General features: G+C 50.3%; 1 protein-coding gene across 3 annotated transcripts in view; it reads left to right on the top strand.

Annotated features, from left to right (window-relative positions):
* The window catches only part of EPB41L5 (erythrocyte membrane protein band 4.1 like 5), a 55,791-nt gene extending 46,653 nt beyond the window's left edge, over positions 1-9,138 (top strand). For 2 of the 3 annotated variants that reach the window (XM_080600659.1, XM_080600658.1), the window contains 6 exons: positions 573-683; positions 1,103-1,196; positions 2,170-2,247; positions 3,163-3,204; positions 3,593-3,726; positions 4,113-9,138. In XM_080600659.1, coding sequence (XP_080456785.1) covers positions 573-683; positions 1,103-1,196; positions 2,170-2,247; positions 3,163-3,204; positions 3,593-3,726; positions 4,113-4,170 — 517 coding nt within the window. In that variant the 3' untranslated portion in view covers positions 4,171-9,138. The remainder of the gene's footprint in view (positions 1-572; positions 684-1,102; positions 1,197-2,169; positions 2,248-3,162; positions 3,205-3,592; positions 3,727-4,112) is intronic. The other variant, XM_080600660.1, reaches the window with a different exon arrangement.
* The last annotated feature ends 18,485 nt before the right edge of the window (positions 9,139-27,623 follow it).

Raw genomic sequence — 27,623 nt, 5'->3', positions numbered from 1 at the left:
CAGTGGCTCAGTAATTATTGCATTTTAACTTGTCATAGTGTAGTTTAACCTGGTAAGCGTGAGGTGTTTTTAAAATGATAACCAGCAAAAACTGTATTTGCAAAGTTTTGATATGTACAAGGTAATCCAGATGCTCTTACTTTTTTCTCCCATACTTCAGTCTGATAAACATTATTCCAACAGCAGCCTTGACCACTGTAGTTATTTCTGACACGAACAACTTTAGTGTGAGGAGTGGGGAAGTGTCTGTTTACAGTAGCTGCTTTTCAATGGAGATAAAAATCTGTGTACAGAAATCTGTAGCTGGCAGCTGATTCCTGTGAATTACCGAATCTCATATGATCATTAGTTTTAGGTGAATTTCAGGCACTGAAAAAATTAGTGTTGCATGTCATAACTACATAATATCTTGACCTTTTATGAAGATAAGCATGTATCAGACTTCAAAGAACACAAGGCAATATACTGAATAAAATGTGCATCTAGCAATTTCAAAACTGTGCTGTAACAAGTGAAGAGCTTTCAGTGAAAGTTTGTACCTTTCTGTTTGGTTTTGTTTTTTATTGTGCCAGGAACATTCTCCCATCAGGCAAAACACCGAGTAGTTCCCCAGCAACCAGTCCAATATTTCAAGAACCAAAAGAGCTCTTGAAAACAACCCCTGCCTCAAACACCTTCATTCAGTAAGTGATGCATGAGAAAAATCTTGCTGGGATGAGAACCATGTAGAGTTTATTATGAAACAGGCTTGAAAAGATGAGGAACAGTGCTGAGCAGTTAGGCTGCGTCTAACTAAACAAGTTTATAGATGTATCTTTAATTAGTGTTGCAACAGTTAATCAGTGTAGGCCAGGCCTCAGGGTGAGCATGTTATCGAGCAGTAAGCTCGCTCGTCTCTCATCTTTTGAAATGACTGAAATACCTGACATCCCGCTGCCCCTGGCTCCAAGTGGGGAGATAAGAGGATAGCAGGGAAGACTTCAGTCCTGTGTAGACAAATTAGAAATAAGTGCTGAAAAAGCTGCTGAAGATTGAAGGTACTGATACTGTTGGGTCTATAGGACACTGGCTATGTCTACTGATGAGAATTTTCTCCTTCCAGTAATGCATCAAATGAGGATAGTGCTGCCTCTAGCCACGAAGAGTTGCTGATTCCGGCTAGTCTGGCTCCAGCTGAGGAGGCTGCTGTTTCAAAGGTATTGCCACCACCTGTCAGCCTGGAAGGTTTCTGTGTGTTGCATTCTGAGCTACTGATGCCCTCAGGCAGCCACAACAGACCTTACTGCATGCCTGTCATAACACAGCGAATACCAGTCACTGGTGAATACCAAAGACTGCTTTCTGGAGCAGAGACAGATACTGTATATGTTGCTCTGAAGGACGTCTGACTCCTGTCAAGTTCTTTGCCTGGCACTTATTTTTCTAAGCTGGTGGGACATTTTTCTCACACCGGTGGGGAGCCATTTATATCCCAATAATTTGGTGCTCTGGGGAAGAGACTGCAGGGATGAAATTCTGATATACGCAGTTTCTGTCAAAATAACCACGGAGGGAAAGGTTTAAATTGAAATGTTTAATTGCTGGATTTTGGTTGCCTTAAGGGTAAGGTAGTGTGTTGGTTTTTTTTTTTCTATAAATGGGCTCTGAAATGCACATAACAATCTGTGCAGCACTCAGGGATCAACTTTTGTTTGTCCCTCTCCAAAAAAAAAGGTGAGTCCAAATTGGACTTGGCTATTATTTCAGCAGGCGGAGGGGTTAATCTGGAAAACTAAAGCAACGCACCCTTTATCTGTCATCTCTCTAAACCAGTATTATGTAATTTATTCCACTGAACAATTAATCACCTTCATCTTCTGAGTTCAGATACTCAGCTTGCAGACCTCACTGACCTTTTTGTCAAATGGTGCAATACTTCATCTTTGCACAGGAGAAAAGGGCAGTTTTGCAGCTTACCTGGCAATGACATTACTTTCAGCATACTATGGAGGAAAAGTGAAATTAAAAGATCATTTAAAAAAATCACTTGACAAGGTTTGAGAAAACAGGCCTGATGAATGGCAGTGTTCATTAAGGACACCGGTCCATAATGCAGGAAGCCATTAGAGTATTCAGCAAACCTATCTAGTTACTATTGGGAATTCAATTCAAAACTGATTTATTCCATAGAGCACTCCAGATGACCAGGACGTTTCCTTAACACCACTGACAGAGAATCTAATTGACTTTACAGAAGCCACGCCTCGGGTAAATGTATTTCAAAACCAAACTTCTTCCTTCCCACATACAATGGTTTTTACTCATAAACTCTGTTCTTGCTTTAGTATCTGTCCACCAGGCTTGGACCTGCTGCAGTGGAGTGAAGTGGTGGTTCACCTGGGTCACTGCAAATATGTCACCTGCCTTTTAGGGTGGATGGCATAGGGCTATACAACTTTGTAAGGGAAGTGAAGCAACCTGAATTGTTTTCAAGAGTTAACTTGTATCTGTGTTACAAGAGCCTGTAGTCTTATTTTAGTATGATGCAAATGCCAGCCTGCTTATCAGACTTCTAGATATATAGAGTACCTTATATGTATATGGCTGTGCAGCTATATATGCACACATTATATACATTGTGTGTATGTGTATATAGATGTGCATATATTAAAAAAATAAACAATTGACAAATATTTTAATGCAAATAACTTTTTAATACAAAGGTTTTAATACAAATAAATGCTTTTATATTGAAATAAATTTTTAAAAATGCACTGGGTAAAAATGAGCTATACTGTGGGCACTGAAGAAGAAGGGAAGGAGTAGGACCATAAACTGTTCACAGAAGTGTACTTTCAGTTAACTTTGTCCAAAAAGCAGAAAATAATAATGGATTCAGCTGCCTTTTTGAAGGGAGCTCTATGCTGAAACTGTTGTCAGTGAGTTTCTGTGAGTGAGTAGGTGTTAGCCATATGCTGCGTGGATGTGAATTACCTTTTTGTATGAAGTCACTTCACCTGTAGCTAATCACTAGTATGGTTCAAAGATCTCTTCTGTAGGGTGGCAGATTCTGACCAGTGATTTACAAACATCTGATATTGTTTTAGGCAGCCAGTATTATTTCAGGAATGTTCTCTGTTACTTCCAGCCTTTTCTAATGAGCTTTTTGTTTGTTTTCTGTAGGTGTCTCCCCAGCCCACGATAACACCAAGGTGGATAGTGCCAGTGAGTTATTGAACCATTCCGTAACAATTTGATATGAAGCATTTAAGAGGCAAAAAGAGAGAGAAAGCTTTTGTCATGATAAAGAAATGGGAGCTTGAGTAAAATACAATAATTTGTAATAATTTGAAAGCCCATGCAGCAAAGCCAAGCTAAAGCAAAGCAATCCAGGTTGATACTTGGATATCCTGTTAATACTTAAACTCTGCTTTTGCTGTGTTTACATTGCAGGTAGATGTCATAACATTTCTTGAAGTACTTGCATTTAGTGAAGCCCACCCTGGAACTTGATGAATCTTAGTTTTCTGTTGTAAATAACCATATTGAACAATTACTGTGTCGTGCTAGCAGGTTTTTATTTTAGTTTCCTGTTTTTTTCTCCCCAATTCAGACTGGACTGATTTCCAATGGGCCTTTGGGAAATGATGTTGCCTTAGCTCTGAAAGCAATGAAAGGCAGCACAGAGGCTCTGTTGCCATCAGCTGGACTGCCACCATCCCAGCAGACATCTGAAGTCCTTGCAAGGTAAGTTCCCAGCATTCACATCAGAAGTATGCATGTGGAGAGGAAGTATGTGCTCTTGCTACTTCCATTTCAATAGTTATAGTTAGCAGTGATGATCAGATCTTTCAGTGAATCCCTGAAGAAAGGGAAAGCTTCAGCGGGCAGGATGTGGATGGCAGTGATGCTACTTACTGCACTACTGGAAATTGGTTTGGTTTGCCGTTCTGCAGGTTGTCCATTGGAAAGGTTTATACGTTGGTTTTGTTAGATTATGAGGGAACAGCTATTAATACTCTTATGAACGATACTCTTAGTTTTGCTCCTAGCAGTATCTTTTGCTTTTTAAATCCCTTATGGAAGATCTTTTTGTAGGAATGCATTCACAGGGCCTCTTTTTTCTCTTTTAGCCCAGTCAATGAGGATGCTACAATAAAGACGAGATGTTTACTCACCACTGAACTCTAGAAGAAGGAGTTTCTGCACTTCCCATCTTGTAAAAACTCCAGTCTTCTACAAGCAGTCGTTTCGAAAAACTTGCTTGGGATCAAACTCTTGCTGAATGGGATGGAAGCAGCCAGCTGGTTTGCTAGGATCCAGGAAGAGACTTTCACATTTCTTGCAATCTAACTGGAATTATGATTTGAACCGGAATATAAAACCACATGAAAATTTGATGTTCTCCTTAGGAGAAGTGAATACCACACTGGAGCTAGTTCTGAACATGCGTAACAAAATCTACTTGTGTTCCACTCACACTAGATTTAGTCTTTCTTACCCTGTGCTGCCTCTGAAATGTTAATGGCAAGTGATCACTGTGATGTTAGCTATATAGTGTTTGAACACCACATCCCTGACCTTTATAGAGTATTATTGGGAAGATTAGGAGAACTTCTAGGGCCATCTTGTGGCCATACTGTATATGGTAGTTCACAGTACCGATGACTGTTGGATACGGCCAAGGTAATTTTCTTCTGTGTGATTAATCCCACTGGTTTTCCTTTGTTTTAACAACACATATGCTCCTTTTTGGCCTTAAAGCCCTTAATAATCTCTGCACCTCTTGTTACAGTACCTGGAAGGAATTAAAATCTAGCCCATCAGTGACCAACTACTTTGACTGGATTTGAGCTGCTCATTGCAAGCAGGAAAAGGAAGATTAACCAGCCAAACAACTTTTAGCATTAGCAGATTACAGCAGAGGTCCCACATTTTTTTGACACTAGTTATTTTATTTTCTGTGTGACTCAAGTACATGCATTTAGGCTATAGATATGGGGTTTTGTTTGTTTGCTTGTTTTCAATGCTGAAGCAGTGAAGGTATGAGTACAGCTTACTTCAGGAACTGCTTTGAGGTTAGTTCTGTTGTCATTCAGCGCTAGGAAGGAAAAGACTTTCCTTATTTGTATTCATATTGTTCCTAGATGTTGTTTCTAGATGCTGTGCTTTGGGAAATGCTTACCAGGCATGTTATGGCATGACAGTACAACCAGGTCAGTTCTCACCACCTCGAGTCCTGTTCCAGTTGTATATGGAACAAAGAATAGAAAGAATAAGGTGAAAATAGGAGAAAAAAGTTGAAACATTCCCAGAAGTAGTTCACCTGCTTCTAGTAGGAAAGCAGGGTTCTTGCAAGAGTGTGCTCCACAGTGCTGGTGAAGACCTTTTGGTGCTCAGGTGAAGTACAGGATACAATACGTACAGTTTGAAGAGATCATTTGAGTCCCAGGCAGCAGGATCCTCACATGAAGGTGTAGAGGTGTGAGCACATGGACCCTGGAAGTGTATCCTTTGAAAATATCAATGCAGAGTCAGAGGAAGGAGAAGTGTAGAAGCCCAGTGACGAATTCCACACCTCCAAACAGGGAAGCACAGGTAAAACTACTGGGATCCTTCCTTCTCAGGAAGAGGTTTGTACGTATGACTGGGGTTGGAGGTTTTTTTCTGCGTAGTGCTGCTGTTTATAAGTATTTATATACATGTGGTTCTTAGAAACAATTTTGAATGTGAAAGTCAGTTTGAAACCTGTACGTACAACTTCCTTTCTGTGCACCTACTGCGTGCACGTCTCTCAGTGTGGACAAAGATTTGGACCAAACCACTGTGGGTTGTGCAGGTACGCTTGTGTCCTACTAGGGTGCTTCGTTCAGACTAAGGTATGTCCTGGAAGTTCTTACTGCTGTTTTTGTACTTGTTTGCAAGATGCTGACAGAGTTTTAAGGAAGAAACCGCTTAGCATTTACATGGCCAACTGCCACTCCTCAAAGCCCCAGAGGCCTTAACAGAGAAACACAGAAACCACTGGGAGCAATTCGGACTGACATACCAGAGTGACTCTCTGCAGACAGTGATTTGCAGCTACTGCCTGAAGAGCCCAGAGCTGAAATTGATGGCAGGTGCTCCAGGCACGCTCTGCACTCAGCACTGCCAGCCAGAGCGGAGCTGCTGTTTGGGACTGGGCAGCGTGTTTCTGCTCCCCGGCGTCCACCTGTCATTGTTGCTTCCAGCTGAGTGTTAGCTTTTATATTTTAAGTCTGAGCCTTATTGTGTATTAAAACGTAGAAGATTCCCGATTCAAATATCAAATGTCTGAGTGTGGATTAATAGAGTTGCCAGAAAAGTTCCTGCAGGAAAAGGGAAGCTATGGCTGCAACAGTCTGCTTCCTGCACAAAGCCAGGACTGTGTGGGGAAACTTGGCACTTGCTATTGATCTGTTTGCTCAGCAGCTGAGCTGGCATTCGCCAGCTACATGTGTTGGTTTTGTAAATAGACAGAATGCAGTAGCATTCTCTTTAAGGCATGTTTGATATTTGACTCTTCCCATTGGGTTCAGGAGCACTGTGAACTGTTAGTTTGAATTTCTCCCAAAAGTAAAATAACAGAAGTTTACAGTTTTACAGCGTTGTGTGCTAGATACCATCCCTAGATTCCTCCCAAGCAATCACATAAAGCAAATAACAAGTAAATAACATGTGGTGAATGTGTCCCCCTAAAATCTAAGTGGTTCCAAGTAGCCAACTGTTTACTGTCAGCATGGCTGGGGTGGTGGTGGTCGAGGGGGGATGTTGTATTTAAACACACACAGGAAAATTTCAGAGGGGCAAGGTTTCCCTCAATTTCCAATGGCCTAATACTTAAAAATTCAAAAATTTCAACTGTTACATTGGGGATTTGCAATTTCTAGTAGATATGAGACTGCAAACCCAATTCTTCCCAGTGACACCTGGGAAAATACTCCATTTAACTCAACGTAGCTTATTTAGCTATTCCAATTGTTTATACAGGGAGCCTGGGGAGACTTAGACACCACAGTGATGTGATCTAAACAGGCACGTAATTTGGCGTCTGAACATCCTGTAGTTTTGCATCACTATTTTGCTTTAAAACTGTAGGTGTCGTGTGGTACCATGACTGGCTACCAGGTAATGCAGCCTTACTCATCACTTAGATTTTATCAAACACAAATAGTAGTGTCTGCAGCTGATGTTATAAAATATTGATTAATGCCAGCATGCTATTGAGAAAAACGGATTTCTGAACGGATTGATTGGCTATAAGTCCAGCCGCACTCTAAAAGGTTATTTTTTGGTATTTATTTAAAGAGTTTTATAAACAAAACTTCTGTGTTAATCTGATGTTGGGCTGTTGGCAGGTCTGCCAACCACTTAGAGGCTTTGAGAGTTGAAAAGAATGAAGAGATGCAGCCACATGTGTCATGCAGCCATTTGGAAAAAGCCAGCTCCTCGATTTTTTATTATACAATATATTTAACAAAAAAGTGGGTTTTTTTTGTTTGTTTGTTTTTTTACCTAAGAAAGTTATCACCCACTGACTTACTAATGCATATTCCAGCCTCTGCTTACTGTCTTTGTACCCTTTTGCTGTGTGCATGCAGTGCTGATCAGGGATGGATGCTTTTTCGCTCTGTAGTCAAAGAGTGAAAACTTACATGAAAAACTGAAAAGTGATTGTACACCATAAAAGATTTTGCAGAAATTTTAACATCTATAAAAAAACAAAAAAAAAAAAAAAAGAGGGAAAAAACCACACACAACACTATATCTCAAAGTGATTAATCTTAAGGAAATGTGGACAGTAGAACCGCATTTCAATCTCACCCATCTAGTGTAACAGGAAGAGACCAGAGAGCCTGCATGTGCGAGTAGGTGGTAATTGTCCTGTAACTACAAGCTTTTGAAACAGGAATTAAGGTGTGGGAGTTAAGGCCCTCTTACTGGAACTGAGGGGATGTCTTTACATCAGTGGTAGGGAAGTCGCATATCATAAAATAATGACTTACCTGGTACTCAGTCATGGTTAATGGGTTAGCTTGAACATATTCAATTTTAAACTGAAATTCCGTGTATTCTTTGTCAAAGACAGCTGTATAAATGGTGTGTCTTGGGCTTTTTGGCCGCAACTTGGCAAGAAAATGTGCTGCACTGGATGAGGAGCTCAGGTGACATGTCCAGTTACATTCAGGTCTCTTTCCACAAACTGTTTCCAGCCCTTGCTTGTTGTCCCTTTGCACCCTGTCTTTGCCACTTATTCTGTTTCTTGAAGCACAGCTCTACTGTTAAGGTCTGCCACAAACAGCGCTGTTATTCACGTTGTGAACATGTTCTGGTACAGCCCAAATCTTGTACAGGTGAAGTGTTAGCAGCTCTATCTCATAGCCAGTTAGCATTTAAAGCTCTGCTGTCTGGGCACGGAGCGTTCATTAGTTAAAAAGTGGTAGTAAAATTGTGTAACTCTTAGACATGGTAGTGTCACAGCTTTCAAATGCAGCTGGACAATCATAACTTTTATACCAAAAAAAAAAAACACATCCTTGCTAATGGCCTTTCAGCTGTGCAGGTCTAATCTGCATGTGTTTGGTCGGAGTGTTAGCACCACAGAAATAAGTCCAGGGCCCTTCCCACTGCACTTAAGTGGACGTAGAGTTTGTGTGATTTCGTTAAGTCTGCTATTGTACGGCACTGAGGAGGGAGGTCTGGGCAGTTGGCACAGCCTGTGGAGAGCAGGGATCTTCCAGATTCTCCTCCTTTGTCCTGCTTGGCCTGAGCACTTTGCTTCCTAAACACACACATGCCCTTACCCATAACTGGACAAACCTATTTTTAAAGTCTGTAAGAATATTTTTTTAGCTAGATTTTTTTTGTTAAAGCCACACTAACTACTGTATTTTTACCTTTTTATATGTAAAGCTCGGCGGTAGGTCTCAATGTATAATTTATTTTTTTTATAAAACAAAGTGCACCCTCTCGCTTCAGTTTCATGAGGATAGTGATGTATGAACTGCTTTAGGCACTGCACTGAGATCTGTATTGAGACTGTACATGGGAACAAGAAACTGTGATCTGTAGTTCACTCGAACCCAGTCTTGAAATGTTTATACTGTAGTTGTGTCTGAAATACACCACATCAGTGCAAAAGTCTTGCAGTCATCTTTTAGCAGCTCCGTGCTATGCTGGTGGCGGACAGGCGGGACGTGAGACCCGGGGTGTTGGGGACATGAGACCTGGGACGTGAGCTGGGCATTGGGGGCCGGTGGGAAGTCCAAGCCAGGGGCACGCAGGGTGCTGGGGCAGTGTGCGGCTCTCTGCGGGAATGTGTTTGTTGGTCTGCACCCTGTGGTCACTCAGCGGCTTCTGATGGAAGAGATGGACGCCTGGGCCAGAGAGAGACTTGTCAGCTTACTTGGGATGTCAGAACTGCAGGCCGTGTTATAAAATTAACCTGCTGTCAGTTAGTAACTTAAATACCATCTACACTTAGAGACGTTAAAGACTTGCATGCTGTATTCTCAGGTGAGCTGAGATCTTCCAGGAAGGCTGTCGGGTGGTCAGGGTTTTTGAAAATCATGCCAGGGTGTGTGCTCAGTGTGGACAGAAATGGGTGCCAGTTAGCTGAGGGACCTTGCTTTGCTTTTATTTTCAGTATTCAGGGGAATGTTTCATGCTTTGAAGTACAGTGGTGCTAATGATTGTTTAAAGGAAACTATTTCCAAAGCCTGACTTTGATGGAAAGCTGAAGAAGGCAGCAAAGGGCAACCAAGCCAACTGGTTATCTTCATTTCTCAGTGATGAAGACGCTTAGGAAAATATCACAAGGAAGTGAAATAATTCCATCTCAATAGCTAAGCTCATAGAAAGTCATTTCCCTGTGGCATCATTTTTTGTGTAGGTCAAACTACAATCCCACCAATATGTGACTGAATTGTAGTTCAAATCCATTTATAACTCAAAAAAAAAAAGGCCTATTTTTTTAATTAAAAAAAACACCTACTCTCTTTATTGAATGTCTATATGTTAAAAGAAAATCCCTCTGCTATTCAAGCATTTTGATGTTCAGCAACCAAGTAGTAATTAAAGACGATGAGTTTGAGATATTTAGAGCTGATAATTTGATTTCTTGTGATACGTGATTTATGATAAAACAGTACCTCTTGCATCTCAGATGAGATGAATCTAAACTGAAAGATTCGTTTTAAGATGACATCAGTTTTTCTCCAGCCACTAGTGGGCATGGGATCTGTGGGACTTGACCTCGTCTGAAGGAAAGTCCTCCAAAATGCAAGTAGTGTGAACAATGGATCATCTGCGTGAACACTTTATGAACTTTTTCACTCTGTAGATACATTCCTATTATGCCACAGGGCTTCCGAATGTACATAGTCCGTGATACCTTGAGTCACAAAACTAGCCTTAGCCTTATCTAGCAAGGAATTAGCTAGCCTTCTTAGCATTTTTGAAGGCGAGAATATTTTGTACTTCTGGAGATCAAATTCTTAAAGACTTATTAAATTAATTCTTCAAAATAAGTCTTTAAGACTGGTGATACCTGCCTTCATGTTCAAGTATCTTATATAACAACAGTAAAATGTTAGAAGCCCATTTAGGACATCATCTTGTACTTAAGAGAGAGCTTTAAAGCATGTTAAGCAATTCTTTTGTTTTGCAGTGAGTCTTCAGCAATAATACATTTTAATCATTATGGAAATTAAATAATTTCAGTATGGCAGGCTGGAGAAATGAGCTGACAGGAACATCGTGCAGTTCAACAAAAGCAAATGCTGAGACCTGTACATAGAGAGGAGAAATCTCATGTACTAGCAGATGCTGGAACCCAGATGGCTGGAAATGAAGTTACCAGAAGAGGTATTGGGGATCATGGTATGGTAGACACCGTCACTGGGGGTGTTCAAGGAAAGGTTGGACGTGGTGCGTAGGAACATGGTTTAGTGGGTGACATTGGTAACAGGGTGATGGTTGGACCGGATGATCTTGGAGGTCTTTTCCAACCTGAATGTTTCTATGATTCTATGTTACGCTGATGAGAGGCTAGAGCCTGAGCTGGAAAAGATCATGTGGAACATGGGGAACAAGGTAGGCAGGGCTGCAATTTGCAAGGTCCTGCATTTTTGCCACCTAAGCTTACCCATAAAAGTGGCCTAAAAAAGAAAAAAAAAAAACAAAAACGGAGAGGGACTCCACCAGGGAGCGTGGCCATGGAACCATGAATCATGGCTTTGAACAAACGGAGGGGAGATTTCGATTAGATGTGACGTGGGGAAGAAATTCTTCACTCAGAGCGCAAAGCGCACCTGGGCATTATGGCTGAAGATGCACCTTACTTCTGTTCTTTTCCATAAAGAACAGAATGAAATTACCTAAAAACCAGTGTTAAAAATAAAGCCAGGGCACAGGATGGGAGGTGCGGGGCAGTCCCTGTGGCCGAGGGGCAGCCTTTCTCTCTGGCAAGCCAAATGGCCCGGGGGAGCCAGCCCCACAAAAGGGGCCCTCAGGCGACCCCCCCACAGCCCTCCTCCTCCTTCCACATGAGGGCATCGTCCAGGCTACCCCCAACAAAGCCGCCCAAAGTTGGCCAATCACGGGCCGTTTCATCACAGCGGCTTGCTGACGTCACAATGGCCACCACTGCCCCGCCTTTGCCGTGGGCCCTATAAAAGAGGCCCCCCTGCCGCTGGCCCGCCACTCGCTCAGCTACTAGGTCCTCTGACAGCCAGCATCCGCGGCAGGAGGAAGACCGGAAGCAGCAAGGCGAGAGGCAGCCCTCGTTGGTGTGAGAGGACAGCGATGCAGTCCCAGCAAGCACCAACAAGGACGGCAGGTGATGAGAAGGAGAAGCGTCATGGGCGAAGGCAGAGCGCCGGCGGCACAAAAGGCACCAGTGCCCAAGGGAGCTCTGGCGCGCAGCCCCCAGACGCTTACAGGCGGTACCATTGGCACCGCAATGACGCGGGGAACAGGCAGGCCCCTCAAGCACACAGCGACAGGGGGCCTGGGCCTTCTCCTAGTCACAACGGCGGCGTGAGGCAAAGGCAAGAACATCAGCCAGAGAGCCGCAAGGAGCACAGGCGTGATCATAGCGCGCGACACAGTGTGGGACCCAAGCATGGCCATACACGGGATGGCAGCGTCGGGCCTACAAATGGAAACGAAGCGCAGAGTGGCACAGGACCTCGGTGTGGAAGAGAACGAGCCCGTGGTTCGGCACCCCGGCCTGAAAAGTCTCCTGAACAAAGGCATCGCGTGCGGCCAGGCCCCAGCAAGGACGGGCTCAAACACCGGCAACTCCAAGCCGCGCGCCGTCCTTCCCCCAATGCAGAGAGCGACTCGGGGCATGGACCTTCCAACTGTAGCAATGATGGCATGGGGAAAAGGCGGGAACATCGGCCAGACAGCCGCACGGAGCAGAGGCGTGCCCGTAGTCCACAACGCAGCGTGGGACGAAGACACGGCCAGAAAGAAGACGGCAGCGTCGGACCCACGAAGGGAAATCCACCGCAGAGTGGCACGGGACCTACGCGTGGAAGCAAACGAGCCCGTGGTTCGTCACCCCAGCGGGAAAGGTCTCCTGATCGAAGGGATCGCGTGCGGCCAGTCCCCAGCAAGGACGGGCTCAAACATCGGCAACTCCAAGCCGTGCGCCGTCCTTCCCCCAAAGCAGACAGCGACTCGGGGCATGGACCTTCCAACTGTCGCAACAACGGCATGGGGAAAAGGCGGGAACATCGGCCAGACAGCCGCACAGAGCAGAGGCGAGCCTCTCAAGCAAGCCCGGACACCTCTAAGCGGTACCGCTGGCACCGCAATGATGCGGGGAACAGGCCATCCCCTCAAACACACAGTGACAGGGGGCCTGGGCCTTCCCGTAGTGGCAACGGTGGCGCGAGGCAAAGGGAGGAACATCAGCCAGAGAGCCGCGGGGAGCACAGGCGTGCCTATCACAGGGAAGACAGTGCGGGACCCAGCCAGGGCCACAAAACAGGCGGCAGCGTCAGACCCACGCGTGAAAATCAACCCGACAGTGGCACGGGACCAAGGCGTGGGACTGGACGACCCCCTGGTTCGGCACCCTGGCCTGAAAACATGCCAGATGGAAGGCATCCCGTTTGGGCAGTCCCGGGCAAGGACTGGCTTATCCTTCTGCCCAACACCGTGGAGCCCATGGAGCTGGATCCACCAGCAGACGTGGAGGAACCAATGGAAGTGGATCCACCTCCACCAGAACAGACCTGGGACTCCCGCAGCAGGTCTCTGCTCTCTGCTCTCCAAGCGCGCAAACAGCGTCGCAGGCGTGCCCGGCCAGCTCCCTACTCGTTGTCACGCAGGCTCCATCCCAAGCACTAGCTTGGAGCCACCGAACGTCACGGACATCCCGCAGGATTACCTGCAAGACATCCTGGCAATAAACCACTCTGTTGCTGATTCTCAGGGCTTGCGTGAGTGCTTCTTTCCCATCCGGCAGCCCTTGTGCGAGAGGTGGCAGCCCTTCTGCATAGAGCCTCGAGGAAGAGCACAAGAGAGGACCCAGCTCCCTTCGGGCTGCTGCGCTGGGGTGACAGGAGGAGTCCCCGAGGACCACCATGCACCTTTAACATTTGTGAAAATAAATTGAGGGGTGAAAATAGGAGTGTGTAAGTGATTATGGGTGGCTAATTTCTTATATTAGGAGTGAGTTTCTATAGCTGAGTAATTGGCAACGACAGATGTGGAGAAGGCTGAGGTACTCAGCAACATCTTTGCCTCCACCTGCACTGGTAGGCGGGCTTCTCAAGTCTTTCATTTCCCTGAACCCGTAGATGGAGGCTGGGGGATCAAAGTCCCACCCACTGTAAGGGAAGAGCAGGCTCGAGACCACCTGGTGAATCTAAAGAGGTGCAAGTCGAGGCGACCGGCTCCGGGGCAGACGCGTGCTGCAGCGGAGCGCGGGATCGGGACAGGCAGGGCTATTTTTCGGGCATCGAGCCTATGTGAGGGAGCCGCCAGGCACCGGCAGCCCTCGTGAGTCTACCCAGGAGGATGCCTAGGGCGAGGAAGCCGACTCCACGCCTCAAGACTGCCTCCACCAAGAAAGACAGAAGGGTGATCGTAGTAGGCGACTCCCTCCTCAGGGGAACGGAGGGCCCTATTTGTCGGCCTGACCCCACACATAGGGAAGTCTGCTGCCTCCCTGGGGCCAGGGTCAGAGACGTTACCAGGAAGCTTCCCAACCTGGTTCGCCCCTCTGACTATTACCCGCTTTTGATAGTCCAGGCTGGCAGTGACGATGTTGAAAAGAGAAGCCTCAAGGCTATCAAACAGGACTTTAGGGGGCTGGGACGATTGGTGGAGGGAGCGGGAGTGCAGGTGGTGTTTTCTTCTATCCCTACGGGGGAAGGGAGAGGCACGGAGAGGACACGGAAAGCTCGCGTGGTTAATAGGTGGCTCAGAGGCTGGTGCCAGCACAGAAATTTTGGTTTTTTTCACCATGGGGAGCTTTACTCGGCACCCGGCCTGGTGGCCCCAGATGGGTCCCTATCTCCAAGGGGAAAACGGATCCTAGGCCAGTAGCTGGCGGGGCTCATAGAGAGCGCTTTAAACTAGGTAAGAAGGGGGACGGGGCTCAAACAAGGCTTGTTGGAGCTGTGCCGGGGGAAACAATGGCTAGGCCGGGGAAGAAGGCGATGGCCCAGCTGAAGTGCATCTACACTAATGCACGCAGCATGGGTAACAAACAGGAGGAGCTGGAAGCCATCGTGCAGCAGGCAGGCTACGACTTGGTTGCCATCACAGAGACGTGGTGGGACCGCTCCCACGACTGGAGTGCTGCAATGCCTGGATATCGGCTCTTCAGGAGGGACAGGCAGCACAGACGGGGTGGTGGCGTGGCTCTCTACATTAGAGAATCTTTCGATGTTGTGGAACTCCAGGCTGGGAATGGTAAGGTTGAATCCCTGTGGGTTAGGATCCGCGGGAAGGCCGGCAAGGCTAGCTTCCTGGTCGGGGTCTGTTATAGACCGCCGAACCAGGATGAGGAGATGGATGAGGAGTTTTATAGGCAACTGACAGAAGTTGCAAAATCGTCAGCGCTTGTCCTCGTGGGGGACTTCAACTTCCCGGACATATCCTGGAAACACAACACGGCACAGAGAAAGCAGTCTAGGAGGTTTCTGGAGAGCGTGGGAGATAGCTTCCTGACGCAGCTGGTCAGTGAACCTACCAGGGGTGGTGCCCCGCTAGACCTTCTCTTCACAAACAGAGAAGGACTGGTGGGAGATGTGGTGGTCGGAAACTGTCTTGGGCAGAGTGACCACGAAATGGTAGAGTTCTCTATTCTTGGTGAGGCCAGGAAGGGGACCAGTAAAACTGCTGTCTTGGACTTCCGGAGGGCTGACTTTGAGCTGCTCAGGACGCTGGTTGGCCGAGTCCCTTGGGAGGCGGTTCTGAAGGGCAGAGGAGTCCAGAAAGGCTGGGCGCTCCTCAAGAAGGAAATCGCGATGGCACAGGAGCGGTCCGTCCCCACGTGTCCAAAGACGAGCCGGCGTGGAAAAAGACCGGCCTGGCTCAACAGAGAGTGGCGGCTTGTGCTTAGCAGAAAAAAGAGGGTTTATAATCTTTGGAAAAAAGGGCGGGCCACTGACGAGGACTACAAGGATGTAGCGAGGCTGTGCAGGGAGAAAATTAGAAAGGCCAAAGCTCATCTGGAGCTCAATCTGGCTACTGCCGTTAAAGACAACAAAAAATCCTTTTACAAATATATCAACGTGAAACGGAGGACTAAGGAGAATCTCCATCCTTTACTGGATGCGAGGGGAAACCTAGTTACTAAGGATGAGGAAAAAGCTGAGGTGCTTAATGCCGCCTTTGCCTCAGTCTTTAGCGGCAATACCGGTTGTTCTCTGGATATCTCGTACCCTGTGAGCTGGTGGAAGGGGATGGGGAGCAGGATGTGGCCTCTCCTGGTTAGAGAGCCTACCAGGGGAGGAGCCCCGCTAGACCTTCTGTTCACAAACAGTGACGGACTGGTGGGAGATGTGGTGGTTGAGAGCTGTCTTGGGCAGAGTGACCACGAAATGGTTCAGTCCTCTATTCTTGGCGAAGTCAGGAAGGGGACCAGTAAAACCGCTGTCTTGGACTTCCGAAGGGCTGACTTTGAGCTGTTCAGGACACTGGTTGGCAGAGTCCCTTGGGAGGAGGTTCTGAAGGGCAAAGGAGTCCAGGAAGGCTGGGCACTCCTCAAGAAGGAAATCTTAATGGCTCAGGAGCGGTCTGTCCCCACGTGCCCAAAGACGAGCCGACGCGGAACTAGACCGGCCTGGCTGAGCAGAGAGTTGTGGCTCGAGCTTAGGAGAAAAAGGAGGGTTTATAATCTTTGGAAAAGAGGGGGGGCTACTCAGGAGGACTATAAGGATGTTGCGAGGCTGTTTAGGGACAAAATTAGAAAGGCCAAAGTTCATCTGGAGCTCAATCTGGCTACTGCCGTTAAAGATAACAAAAAACGTTTTTACAAATACATCAACGCAAAAAGGAGGACTAAGGAGAATCTCCATCCTTTACTGGATGCGGGGGGAAACTTAGTTACAAAAGATGAGGAAAAGGCTGAGGTGCTCAATGCTTTCTTTGCCTCAGTCTTTAGCGGCAAGACCGGTTGTTCTCTGGATACCTCGTACCCTGAGCTGGTGGAAGGGGATGGGGAGCAGGCTGTGGCCCTCACTATCCATGAGGAAATGGTTGGCGACCTGCTACAACACTTGGATGTACACAAGTCGATGGGGCCGGATGGGATCCACCCGAGGGTACTGAAAGAACTGGCGGAGGAGCTGGCTGAGCCGCTTTCTGTTATTTATCGGCAGTCCTGGCTATCAGGGGAGGTCCCAGTCGACTGGCGGCTAGCAAATGTGACGCCCATCTACAAGAAGGGCCGGAGGGTAGACCCGGGGAACTATAGGCCTGTTAGCTTGACCTCAGTGCCAGGGAAGCTCATGGAGCAGATTATCTTGAATGTCATCACGCGGCACTTGCAGGGCAAGCAGGCGATCAGGCCCAGTCAGCATGGGTTTATGAAAGGTAGGTCCTGCTTGACGAACCTGATCTCCTTCTATGACCAAGTGATGCGCTTGGTGGATGAGGGAAAGGCTGTGGATGTGGTCTACCTTGACTTCAGTAAGGCTTTTGACACCGTTCCCCACAACATTCTCCTCAAGAAACTGGCTGCTCGGGGCTTGGACTGGCGTACGCTTCGCTGGGTTAGAAACTGGCTGGATGGCCGGGCCCAGAGAGTTGTGGTGAATGGAGTCAAATCCGGTTGGAGGCCGGTCACTAGTGGTGTCCCCCAGGGCTCGGTACTGGGGCCGGTCCTCTTTAATATCTTTATCGATGATCTGGATGAGGGCGTCCAGTGCACCCTCAGTAAGTTTGCAGATGACACCAAGCTAAGTGCGTGTGTCGATCTGCTCGAGGGCAGGAAGGCTCTGCAGGAGGATCTGGATAGGCTGGAGCGATGGGCTGAGGTCAACTGTATGAAGTTCAACAAGGCCAAGTGCCGGGTCCTGCACCTGGGGCGTAACAACCCCAAGCAGCGCTACAGGCTGGGAGAAGAGTGGTTGGAAAGCTGCCTGGCAGAGAAGGACCTGGGAGTACTGGTTCATAGGCAGCTGAATATGAGCCAGCAGCGTGCTCAGGTGGCCAAGAAGGCCAAGAGCATCCTGGCTTGCATAAGAAGCAGTGTGGCCAGCAGGTCTAAGGAGGTGATTGTCCCCCTGTACTCGGCTCTGGTGAGGCCGCACCTCGAGTACTGTGTTCAGTTTTGGGCCCCTCGCTACAAGAAGGACATGGAGGTGCTCGAGAGAGTCCAGAGAAGGGCAACAAAGCTGGTGAGGGGTCTGGAGAACAAGTCTTACGAGGAGCGGCTGAGGGAGCTGGGGTTGTTTAGCCTGGAGAAGAGGAGGCTCAGGGGCGACCTCATCGCTCTCTATGGGTACCTTAAAGGAGGCTGTAGAGAGGTGGGGGTTGGTCTATTCTCCCACGTGCCTGGTGACAGGACGAGGGGGAATGGGCGAAAGTTGCGCCAGGGGAGGTTTAGGTTGGATGTTAGGAAGAACTTCTTTACTGAAAGGGTTGTTAGGCATTGGAATGGACTGCCCAGAGAGGTGGTTGAGTCACCATCCCTGGAGGTCTTTAGAAGACGTTTAGATGTAGCCCTTAGTGATATGGTTTAGTGTAGGACTTGTTAGTGTTAGGGCTGAGGTTGGACTAGATGATCTTGGAGGTCTCTTCCAACCTAGACGATTCTGTGATTCTGTGATTCTCCTCCAGGCTAGTTACGATAGCTCTTCAGGTCTTTCAATATCCTGTGGATGTTCAGACCAGCATGTTCTTATTGTAACATCTCCTGAGCGCGCTTCAGGTGTTGTCCAAGGTTAACCACCTACTTAGGAATGCCATCCAGAGATCTGTTCTGAGGCAGAAGAGTTATGAGTGGCAGGCAGTGTTGGAGGATATGGGCAGGCATCTAGAGCAGTGGACACCTCCAGTGCTTTGGAAATTCACCCCTGAACAGGTGCAAAATCCTAAAAAAATGGAAGAATGAAGGGCTTGAAAAAGGTGTGTCATCGCCCTAGCAATTCCAGAGAGACACAAATCACTGCAACGTGCTGGGGCTTGGCCCAGTGCAGTTGCTCACCACCCGCTGACCGATGCCCAGCCTGTCCCCGAGCAGCCGGTACCCCACAGTACTTGTCCAGCATGACGCCATACGGTACGGAATACCCCTTTGGCCAGTTGGGGTCAGCTGTCCTGCTTCTGTCCCCTCCCAGCTCCTGCTGCACGCCCAGCCTGCGCGCTGGTAGGACAGAGCGAGAAGCTGAAAAGTCCTTGGCTTAGTGTAAGCACTGCTCTGCAACCAGTCAAACAGCAGCGTGTTATCAACATTACTCTCATCCTAAATCCAAAGCACAGCACCCTACCAGCTACTAGGAGGAAAGTTAGCTCTATCCTAGCCAAAACCAGGACGCACCACAGCACACGGTATGGAATATCCCTTTGGCCAGTTGGGGTCACCTGTCCTGCTTCTGTCCCCTCCCAGCTCCTCCTGCACGCGCAGCCTCCTCACTGGCAGGGCAGCGTGAGAAGCTGAAACGTCCTTGACTCAGTGTAAGCACTGCTCTTCAACAATTCAAACAAGCAGAAGACATTTCTTCTCAGAAAGAGTGGTCAGGCATTGGAACGGGTTGCCCAGGGAGGTGGTGGCGTCACCGTCCCTGGGGGTGTTGAGTGCTGACTGGAGTGCTGCAGTGACTGGCTATCTGCTCTTCAGAAGGGCCAGGCAGCAGAGGACGGGTGATGGTGTGGCTCTCTGTATTAGAGAGTGTTTGGATGTTGTGGAACTCGAGACTGGGAATGGCAAGGTTGCGTCCCTATGGGTTAGGATCAGCGGGAAGGCCAACAAGGCAGGCATCCTGGTCGGGGTCTGTTATAGTCCGCCAGACCAGGATGAGGAGACGGATGAGGAGTTCTACAGGCAGCTGGCAGCAGCTGCGAAATCGCCAGCACTTGTTCTCGTGGGGGACTTCAACTTCCCAGACATATCCTGGAAATACAATACAGCTCAGAGGAAGCAGTCTAGGAGGTTTCTGGAGAACGTGGAAGATAACTTCCTGACGCAGCTGGTTAGTGAGCCTATTAGGGGAGGTGCCCCGCTAGACCTTCTGTTCACAAACAGAGAAGGGCTGGTGGGAGTTGTCGTGGGCAGAGTGACCACGAAATGGTAGAGTTCTCTGTTCTTGGCAAAGTCAGGAGGGGGATCAGTTAAACTGCTGTCTTGTTTACCAAAAGGGTTGTTAGGCATTGGAATGGGCTGCCCAGGGAAGTGGTTGAGTCACCACCCCTGGAGGTCTTTCAAAGACGTTTAGATGTAGAGCTTAGTGATATGGTTTAGTGGAGGACTTGTTAGTGTTAGGTCAGAGGTTGGACTCGGTGATCTTGGAAGTCTCTTCCAACCTCAATGATTCTGTCATTCTGTGTGATTCTGTGTTCAAGGAAAGGTTGGACGTGGTGCGTAGGAACGTGGTTTAGTGGGTGACATTGGTAGCAGGGTGATGGTTGGACCGGATGATCTTGGAGGTCTTTTCCAACCTGAATGTTTCTATGATTCTATGTTACGCTGATGAGAGGCTAGAGCCTGAGCTGGAAAAGATCATGTGGAACATGAGGAACAAGGTAGGCAGGGCTGCAATTTGCAAGGTCCTGCATTTTTGCCACCTAAGCTTACCCATAAAAGTGGCCTAAAAAAGAAAAAAAAAAAAAAACAAAAACGGAGAGGGACTCCACCAGGGAGTGTGGCCATGGAACCATGAATCATGGCTTTGAACAAACGGAGGGGAGATTTCGATTAGATGTGACGTGGGGAAGAAATTCTTCACTCAGAGCGCAAAGCGCACCTGGGCATTATGGCTGAAGATGCACCTTACTTCTGTTCTTTTCCATAAAGAACAGAATGAAATTACCTAAAAACCAGTGTTAAAAATAAAGCCAGGGCACAGGATGGGAGGTGCGGGGCAGTCCCTGTGGCCGAGGGGCAGCCTTTCTCTCTGGCAAGCCAAATGGCCCGGGGGAGCCAGCCCCACAAAAGGGGCCCTCAGGCGACCCCCCCACAGCCGCCCTCCTCCTTCCACATGAGGGCATCGTCCAGGCTACCCCCAACAAAGCCGCCCAAATTTGGCCAATCACGGGCCGTTTCATCACAGCGGCTTGCTGACGTCACAATGGCCACCACTGCCCCGCCTTTGCCGTGGGCCCTATAAAAGAGGCCCCCCTGCCGCTGGCCCGCCACTCGCTCAGCTACTAGGTCCTCTGACAGCCAGCATCCGCGGCAGGAGGAAGACCGGAAGCAGCAAGGCGAGAGGCAGCCCTCGTTGGTGTGAGAGGACAGCGATGCAGTCCCAGCAAGCACCAACAAGGACGGCAGGTGATGAGAAGGAGAAGCGTCATGGGCGAAGGCAGAGCGCCGGCGGCACAAAAGGCACCAGTGCCCAAGGGAGCTCTGGCGCGCAGCCCCCAGACGCTTACAGGCGGTACCATTGGCACCGCAATGACGCGGGGAACAGGCAGGCCCCTCAAGCACACAGCGACAGGGGGCCTGGGCCTTCTCCTAGTCACAACGGCGGCGTGAGGCAAAGGCAAGAACATCAGCCAGAGAGCCGCAAGGAGCACAGGCGTGATCATAGCGCGCGACACAGTGTGGGACCCAAGCATGGCCATACACGGGATGGCAGCGTCGGGCCTACAAATGGAAACGAAGCGCAGAGTGGCACGGGACCTCGGCGTGGAAGAGAACGAGCCCGTGGTTCGGCACCCCGGCCTGAAAAGTCTCCTGAACAAAGGCATCGCGTGCGGCCAGGCCCCAGCAAGGACGGGCTCAAACCTGAGCAACTCCAAGCCGCGCGCCGTCCTTCCCCCAATGCAGAGAGCGACTCGGGCCATGGGCCTTACGATTCACGCAATAGTCGCGTGGGGCGAAGGCGGGAACATCGGCCAGACAGCCGCACAGAGCAGAGGCGTGCCCGTAGTCCACAACGCAGCGTGGGACGCAGACACGGCCAGAAAGAAGACGGCAGCGTCGGACCCACGAAGGGAAATCCACCGCAGAGTGGCACGGGACCTACGCGTGGAAGTGAACGAGCCTGTGGTTCGTCACCCCAGCGGGAAAGGTCTCCTGATCAGAGGGATCGCGTGCGGCCAGGCCCCAGCAAGGACGGGCTCAAACACCGGCAACTCCAAGCCGTGCGCCGTCCTTCCCCCAATGCAGAGAGCGACTCGGGGCATGGACCTTCCAACTGTCGCAACAACGGCATGGGGAAAAGGCGGGAGCAGAGGCGAGCCTCTCAAGCAAGCCCGGACACCTCTAAGCGGTACCGCTGGCACCGCAATGATGCGGGGAACAGGCCATCCCCTCAAACACACAGTGACAGGGGGCCTGGGCCTTCCCGTAGTGGCAACGGTGGCGCGAGGCAAAGAGAGGAACATCAGCCAGAGAGCCGCGGGGAGCACAGGCGTGCCTATCACAGGGAAGACAGTGCGGGACCCAGCCAGGGCCACAAAACAGGCGGCAGCGTCAGACCCACGCGTGAAAATCAACCCGACAGTGGCACGGGACCAAGGCGTGGGACTGGACGACCCCCTGGTTCGGCACCCTGGCCTGAAAACATGCCAGATGGAAGGCATCCCGTTTGGGCAGTCCCGGGCAAGGACTGGCTTATCCTTCTGCCCAACACCGTGGAGCCCATGGAGCTGGATCCACCAGCAGACGTGGAGGAACCAATGGAAGTGGATCCACCTCCACCAGAACAGACCTGGGACTCCCGCAGCAGGTCTCTGCTCTCTGCTCTCCAAGCGCGCAAACAGCGTCGCAGGCGTGCCCGGCCAGCTCCCTACTCGTTGTCACGCAGGCTCCATCCCAAGCACTAGCTTGGAGCCACCGAACGTCACGGACATCCCGCAGGATTACCTGCAAGACATCCTGGCAATAAACCACTCTGTTGCTGATTCTCAGGGCTTGCGTGAGTGCTTCTTTCCCATCCGGCAGCCCTTGTGCGAGAGGTGGCAGCCCTTCTGCATAGAGCCTCGAGGAAGAGCACAAGAGAGGACCCAGCTCCCTTCGGGCTGCTGCGCTGGGGTGACAGGAGGAGTCCCCGAGGACCACCATGCACCTTTAACATTTGTGAAAATAAATTGAGGGGTGAAAATAGGAGTGTGTAAGTGATTATGGGTGGCTAATTTCTTATATTAGGAGTGAGTTTCTATAGCTGAGTAATTGGCAACGACAGATGTGGAGAAGGCTGAGGTACTCAGCAACATCTTTGCCTCCACCTGCACTGGTAGGCGGGCTTCTCAAGTCTTTCATTTCCCTGAACCCGTAGATGGAGGCTGGGGGATCAAAGTCCCACCCACTGTAAGGGAAGAGCAGGCTCGAGACCACCTGGTGAATCTAAAGAGGTGCAAGTCGAGGCGACCGGCTCTGGGGCAGACGCGTGCTGCAACGGAGCGCGGGATCGGGACAGGCAGGGCTATTTTTCGGGCATCAAGCCTATGTGAGGGAGCCGCCAGGCACCGGCAGCCCTCGTGAGGGAGGCTGACGAGGCGTAGGCGGAGCCAGCAGCGTCAGCGACAGCGTCAGCGGCGGGCCTTTTAAATCGGGCACCACCGCCATTTCAGAGCCACTTGCCGAGGCGACCGGCTCCGGGGCAGACGCGTGCTGCAGCGGAGCGCGGGATCGGGACAGGCAGGGCTATTTTTCGGGCATCGAGCCTACGTGAGGGAGCCGCCAGGCACCGGCAGCCCTCGTGAGTCTACCCAGGAGGATGCCTAGGGCGAGGAAGCCGACTCCACGCCTCAAGACTGCCTCCACCAAGAAAGACAGAAGGGTGATCGTAGTAGGCGACTCCCTCCTCAGGGGAACGGAGGGCCCTATTTGTCGGCCTGACCCCACACATAGGGAAGTCTGCTGCCTCCCTGGGGCCAGGGTCAGAGATGTTACCAGGAAGCTTCCCAACCTGGTTCGCCCCTCTGACTATTACCCGCTTTTGATAGTCCAGGCTGGCAGTGACGATGTTGAAAAGAGAAGCCTCAAGGCTATCAAACAGGACTTTAGGGGGCTGGGACGATTGGTGGAGGGAGCGGGAGTGCAGGTGGTGTTTTCTTCTATCCCTACGGGGGAAGGGAGAGGCACGGAGAGGACACGGAAAGCTCGCGTGGTTAATAGGTGGCTCAGAGGCTGGTGCCAGCACAGAAATTTTGTTTTTTTTCACCATGGGGAGCTTTACTCGGCACCCGGCCTGGTGGCCCCAGACGGGTCCCTATCTCCAAGGGGAAAACGGATCCTAGGCCAGTAGCTGGCGGGGCTCATAGAGAGCGCTTTAAACTAGGTAAGAAGGGGGACGGGGCTCAAACAAGGCTTGTTGGAGCTGTGCCGGGGGAAACAATGGCTAGGCCGGGGAAGAAGGCGATGGCCCAGCTGAAGTGCATCTACACTAATGCACGCAGCATGGGCAACAAACAGGAGGAGCTGGAAGCCATCGTGCAGCAGGCAGGCTACGACTTGGTTGCCATCACAGAGACGTGGTGGGACCGCTCCCTCGACTGGAGTGCTGCAATGCCTGGATATCGGCTCTTCAGGAGGGACAGGCAGCACAGACGGGGTGGTGGCGTGGCTCTCTACATTAGAGAATCTTTCGATGTTGTGGAACTCCAGGCTGGGAATGGTAAGGTTGAATCCCTGTGGGTTAGGATCCGCGGGAAGGCCGGCAAGGCTAGCTTCCTGGTGGGGGTCTGTTATAGACCGCCGAACCAGGATGAGGAGACGGATGAGGAGTTTTATAGGCAACTGACAGAAGTTGCAAAATCGTCAGCGCTTGTCCTCGTGGGGGACTTCAACTTCCCGGACATATCCTGGAAACACAACACGGCACAGAGAAAGCAGTCTAGGAGGTTTCTGGAGAGCGTGGGAGATAGCTTCCTGACGCAGCTGGTCAGTGAACCTACCAGGGGTGGTGCCCCGCTAGACCTTCTCTTCACAAACAGAGAAGGACTGGTGGGAGATGTGGTGGTCGGAAACTGTCTTGGGCAGAGTGACCACGAAATGGTAGAGTTCTCTATTCTTGGTGAGGCCAGGAAGGGGACCAGTAAAACTGCTGTCTTGGACTTCCGGAGGGCTGACTTTGAGCTGCTCAGGACGCTGGTTGGCCGAGTCCCTTGGGAGGCGGTTCTGAAGGGCGGAGGAGTCCAGGAAGGCTGGGCGCTCCTCAAGAAGGAAATCGTGATGGCACAGGAGCGGTCCGTCCCCACGTGTCCAAAGACGAGCCGGCGTGGAAAAAGACCGGCCTGGCTCAACAGAGAGTTGCGGCTTGTGCTTAGCAGAAAAAAGAGGGTTTATAATCTTTGGAAAAAAGGGCGGGCCACTGACGAGGACTACAAGGATGTAGCGAGGCTGTGCAGGGAGAAAATTAGAAAGGCCAAAGCTCATCTGGAGCTCAATCTGGCTACTGCCGTTAAAGACAACAAAAAATCCTTTTACAAATATATCAACGCGAAATGGAGGACTAAGGAGAATCTCCATCCTTTACTGGATGCGATGGGAAACCTAGTTACTAAGGATGAGGAAAAAGCTGAGGTGCTTAATGCCGCCTTTGCCTCAGTCTTTAGCGGCAATACCGGTAGTTCTCTGGATACCCAGTGCCTTGAGCTGGTGGAAGGGGATGGGGAGCAGGATGTGGCCTTCGCTATCCATGAGGAAATGGTTGGCGACCTGCTACGGAGCTTGGATGTGCGCAAGTCGATGGGGCCGGATGGGATGCACCCGAGGGTACTGAAAGAACTGGCGGAGGAGCTGGCCGAGCCGCTTTCCATCATTTATCGGCAGTCCTGGCTATCGGGGGAGGTCCCAGTTGACTGGCGGCTAGCCAATGTGATGCCCATCTATAAGAAGGGCTGCAGGGCAGACCCGGGGAACTATAGGCCTGTCAGTTTGACCTCAGTGCCAGGAAAGCTCATGGAGCAGATTATCTTGAGGGTCATCACGCGGCACTTGCAGGGCAAGCAGGCGATCAGGCCCAGTCAGCATGGGTTTATGAAAGGTAGGTCCTGCTTGACGAACCTGATCTCCTTCTATGACCAAGTGATGCGCTTGGTGGATGAGGGAAAGGCTGTGGATGTGGTCTACCTTGACTTCAGTAAGGCTTTTGACACCGTTCCCCACAACATTCTCCTCAAGAAACTGGCTGCTCGGGGCTTGGACTGGTGTACGCTTCGCTGGGTTAGAAACTGGCTGGATGTCCGGGCCCAGAGAGTTGTGGTGAATGGAGTCAAATCCGGTTGGAGGCTGGTCACTAGTGGTGTCCCCCAGGGCTCGGTACTGGGGCCGGTCCTCTTTAATATCTTTATCGATGATCTGGATGAGGGCGTCCAGTGCACCCTCAGTAAGTTTGCAGATGACACCAAGCTAAGTGCGTGTGTCGATGTGCTCGAGGGCAGGAAGGCTCTGCAGGAGGATCTGGATAGGCTGGAGCGATGGGCTGAGGTCAACTGTATGAAGTTCAACAAGGCCAAGTGCCGGGTCCTGCACCTGGGGCGTAACAACCCCAAGCAGCGCTACAGGCTGGGAGAAGAGTGGTTGGAAAGCTGCCTGGCCGAGAAGGACCTGGGAGTATTGGTTGATAGTCGGCTGAATATGAGCCAGCAGTGTGCCCAGGTGGCCAAGAAGGCCAAGAGCATCCTGGCTTGCGTAAGAAGCAGTGTGGCCAGCAGGTCTAGGGAAGTGATTGTGCCCCTGTACTCGGCTCTGGTGAGGCCGCACCTCGAGTACTGTGTTCAGTTTTGGGCCCCTCGCTACAGGAAGGACATGGACATGCTCGAGCGAGTCCAGAGAAGGGCAACGAAGCTGGTGAGGGGTCTGGAGAACAAGTCTTACGAGGAGCGGCTGAGGGAGCTGGGCTTGTTCAGCCTGGAGAAGAGGAGGCTCAGGGGCGACCTCATCGCTCTCTACAGTTACCTTAAAGGAGGCTGTAAAGAGGTGGGCGTTGGCCTGTTCTCCTACGTGCCTGGTGACAGGACGAGGGGGAATGGGCGAAAGTTGCGACAGGGGAGGTTTAGGTTGGATGTTAGGAAGTACTTCTTTACCGAAAGGGTTATTAAGCATTGGAACGGGCTGCCCAGGGAGGTGGTGGAGTCACCATCCCTGGAGGTCTTTAAAAGACGTTTAGATGTAGCCCTTAGTGATATGGTTTAGTGTAGGACTTGTTAGTGTTAGGGCTGAGGTTGGACTAGATGATCTTGGAGGTCTCTTCCAACCTAGAAATCTGTGATACTGTGATACTGTGAAGTGTATGGGGCCTGATGACATGAATCCCAGGGTGCGGAGGGAACTGGCTGATGTAGCTGCCAAGCTTCTCTCCATCCTAGTTGAAAAGTCCTGGCGGTCAGGCGATGTCTCTGGTGAGTGGAAAAGGGGAAACATCACACCCCTTTTTAGAAAGGGATGAGAAAGTCAGGTCGTTTAGAAAGCAGAGGAACTCCTACTCAGACTGGGGAGGGAGGAGAAGACGAGATAGGCTACTCCAAAGTGTCTGGGCCATCAGAGGAACAGGAAGACGAAGTAGAAGATATCATAAGGGCATCAAGAACTACCCGAGGCCGATACCAGCGTGAGCCTAACTGGGAATGAGTGGCAAAAGCACCCTATTGTGACTGGCCCGGATGCTCCGTGCATCCTTGGCATAGGCTACCTCAGGAGAGGATATTTCAAGGACCTTTTCTCTTCAGGGAGCCAATATATGCAGGGGACCGCCGGAGATGATTTTTCCCACTTGTTCACTCTCCCTTTCTCCTTCACCTGCCTCTTCTCAGCCACTTGCCGAGGCGATCGGCTCCGGGGCAGACGCGTTCTGCAGCGGAGCGGGGGATCGGGACAGGCAGGGCTTTTTTTCCGACATCGAGGCCGCTCGAGGGAGCCGCCAGGACCCGGCAGCCCCCGCGAGGGAGGCTAACGAGGCGTAGGCGGAGCCAGTAGCGCCCCCTCCCCGGCCGTTCAAAAGCAGCCCCTAGGGAGCGCGAGTGACCAGGAGCGCGGCGACCAGGGCGGG

Source organism: Anser brachyrhynchus (assembly GCF_964034855.1).
Source record: "Anser brachyrhynchus genome assembly, chromosome: 7".
Lineage (NCBI taxonomy): Eukaryota > Metazoa > Chordata > Aves > Anseriformes > Anatidae > Anser > Anser brachyrhynchus.
The sequence above is the reverse complement of the archived record's forward strand: the minus strand, read 5'-3'. Positions and strand labels throughout refer to the sequence as shown.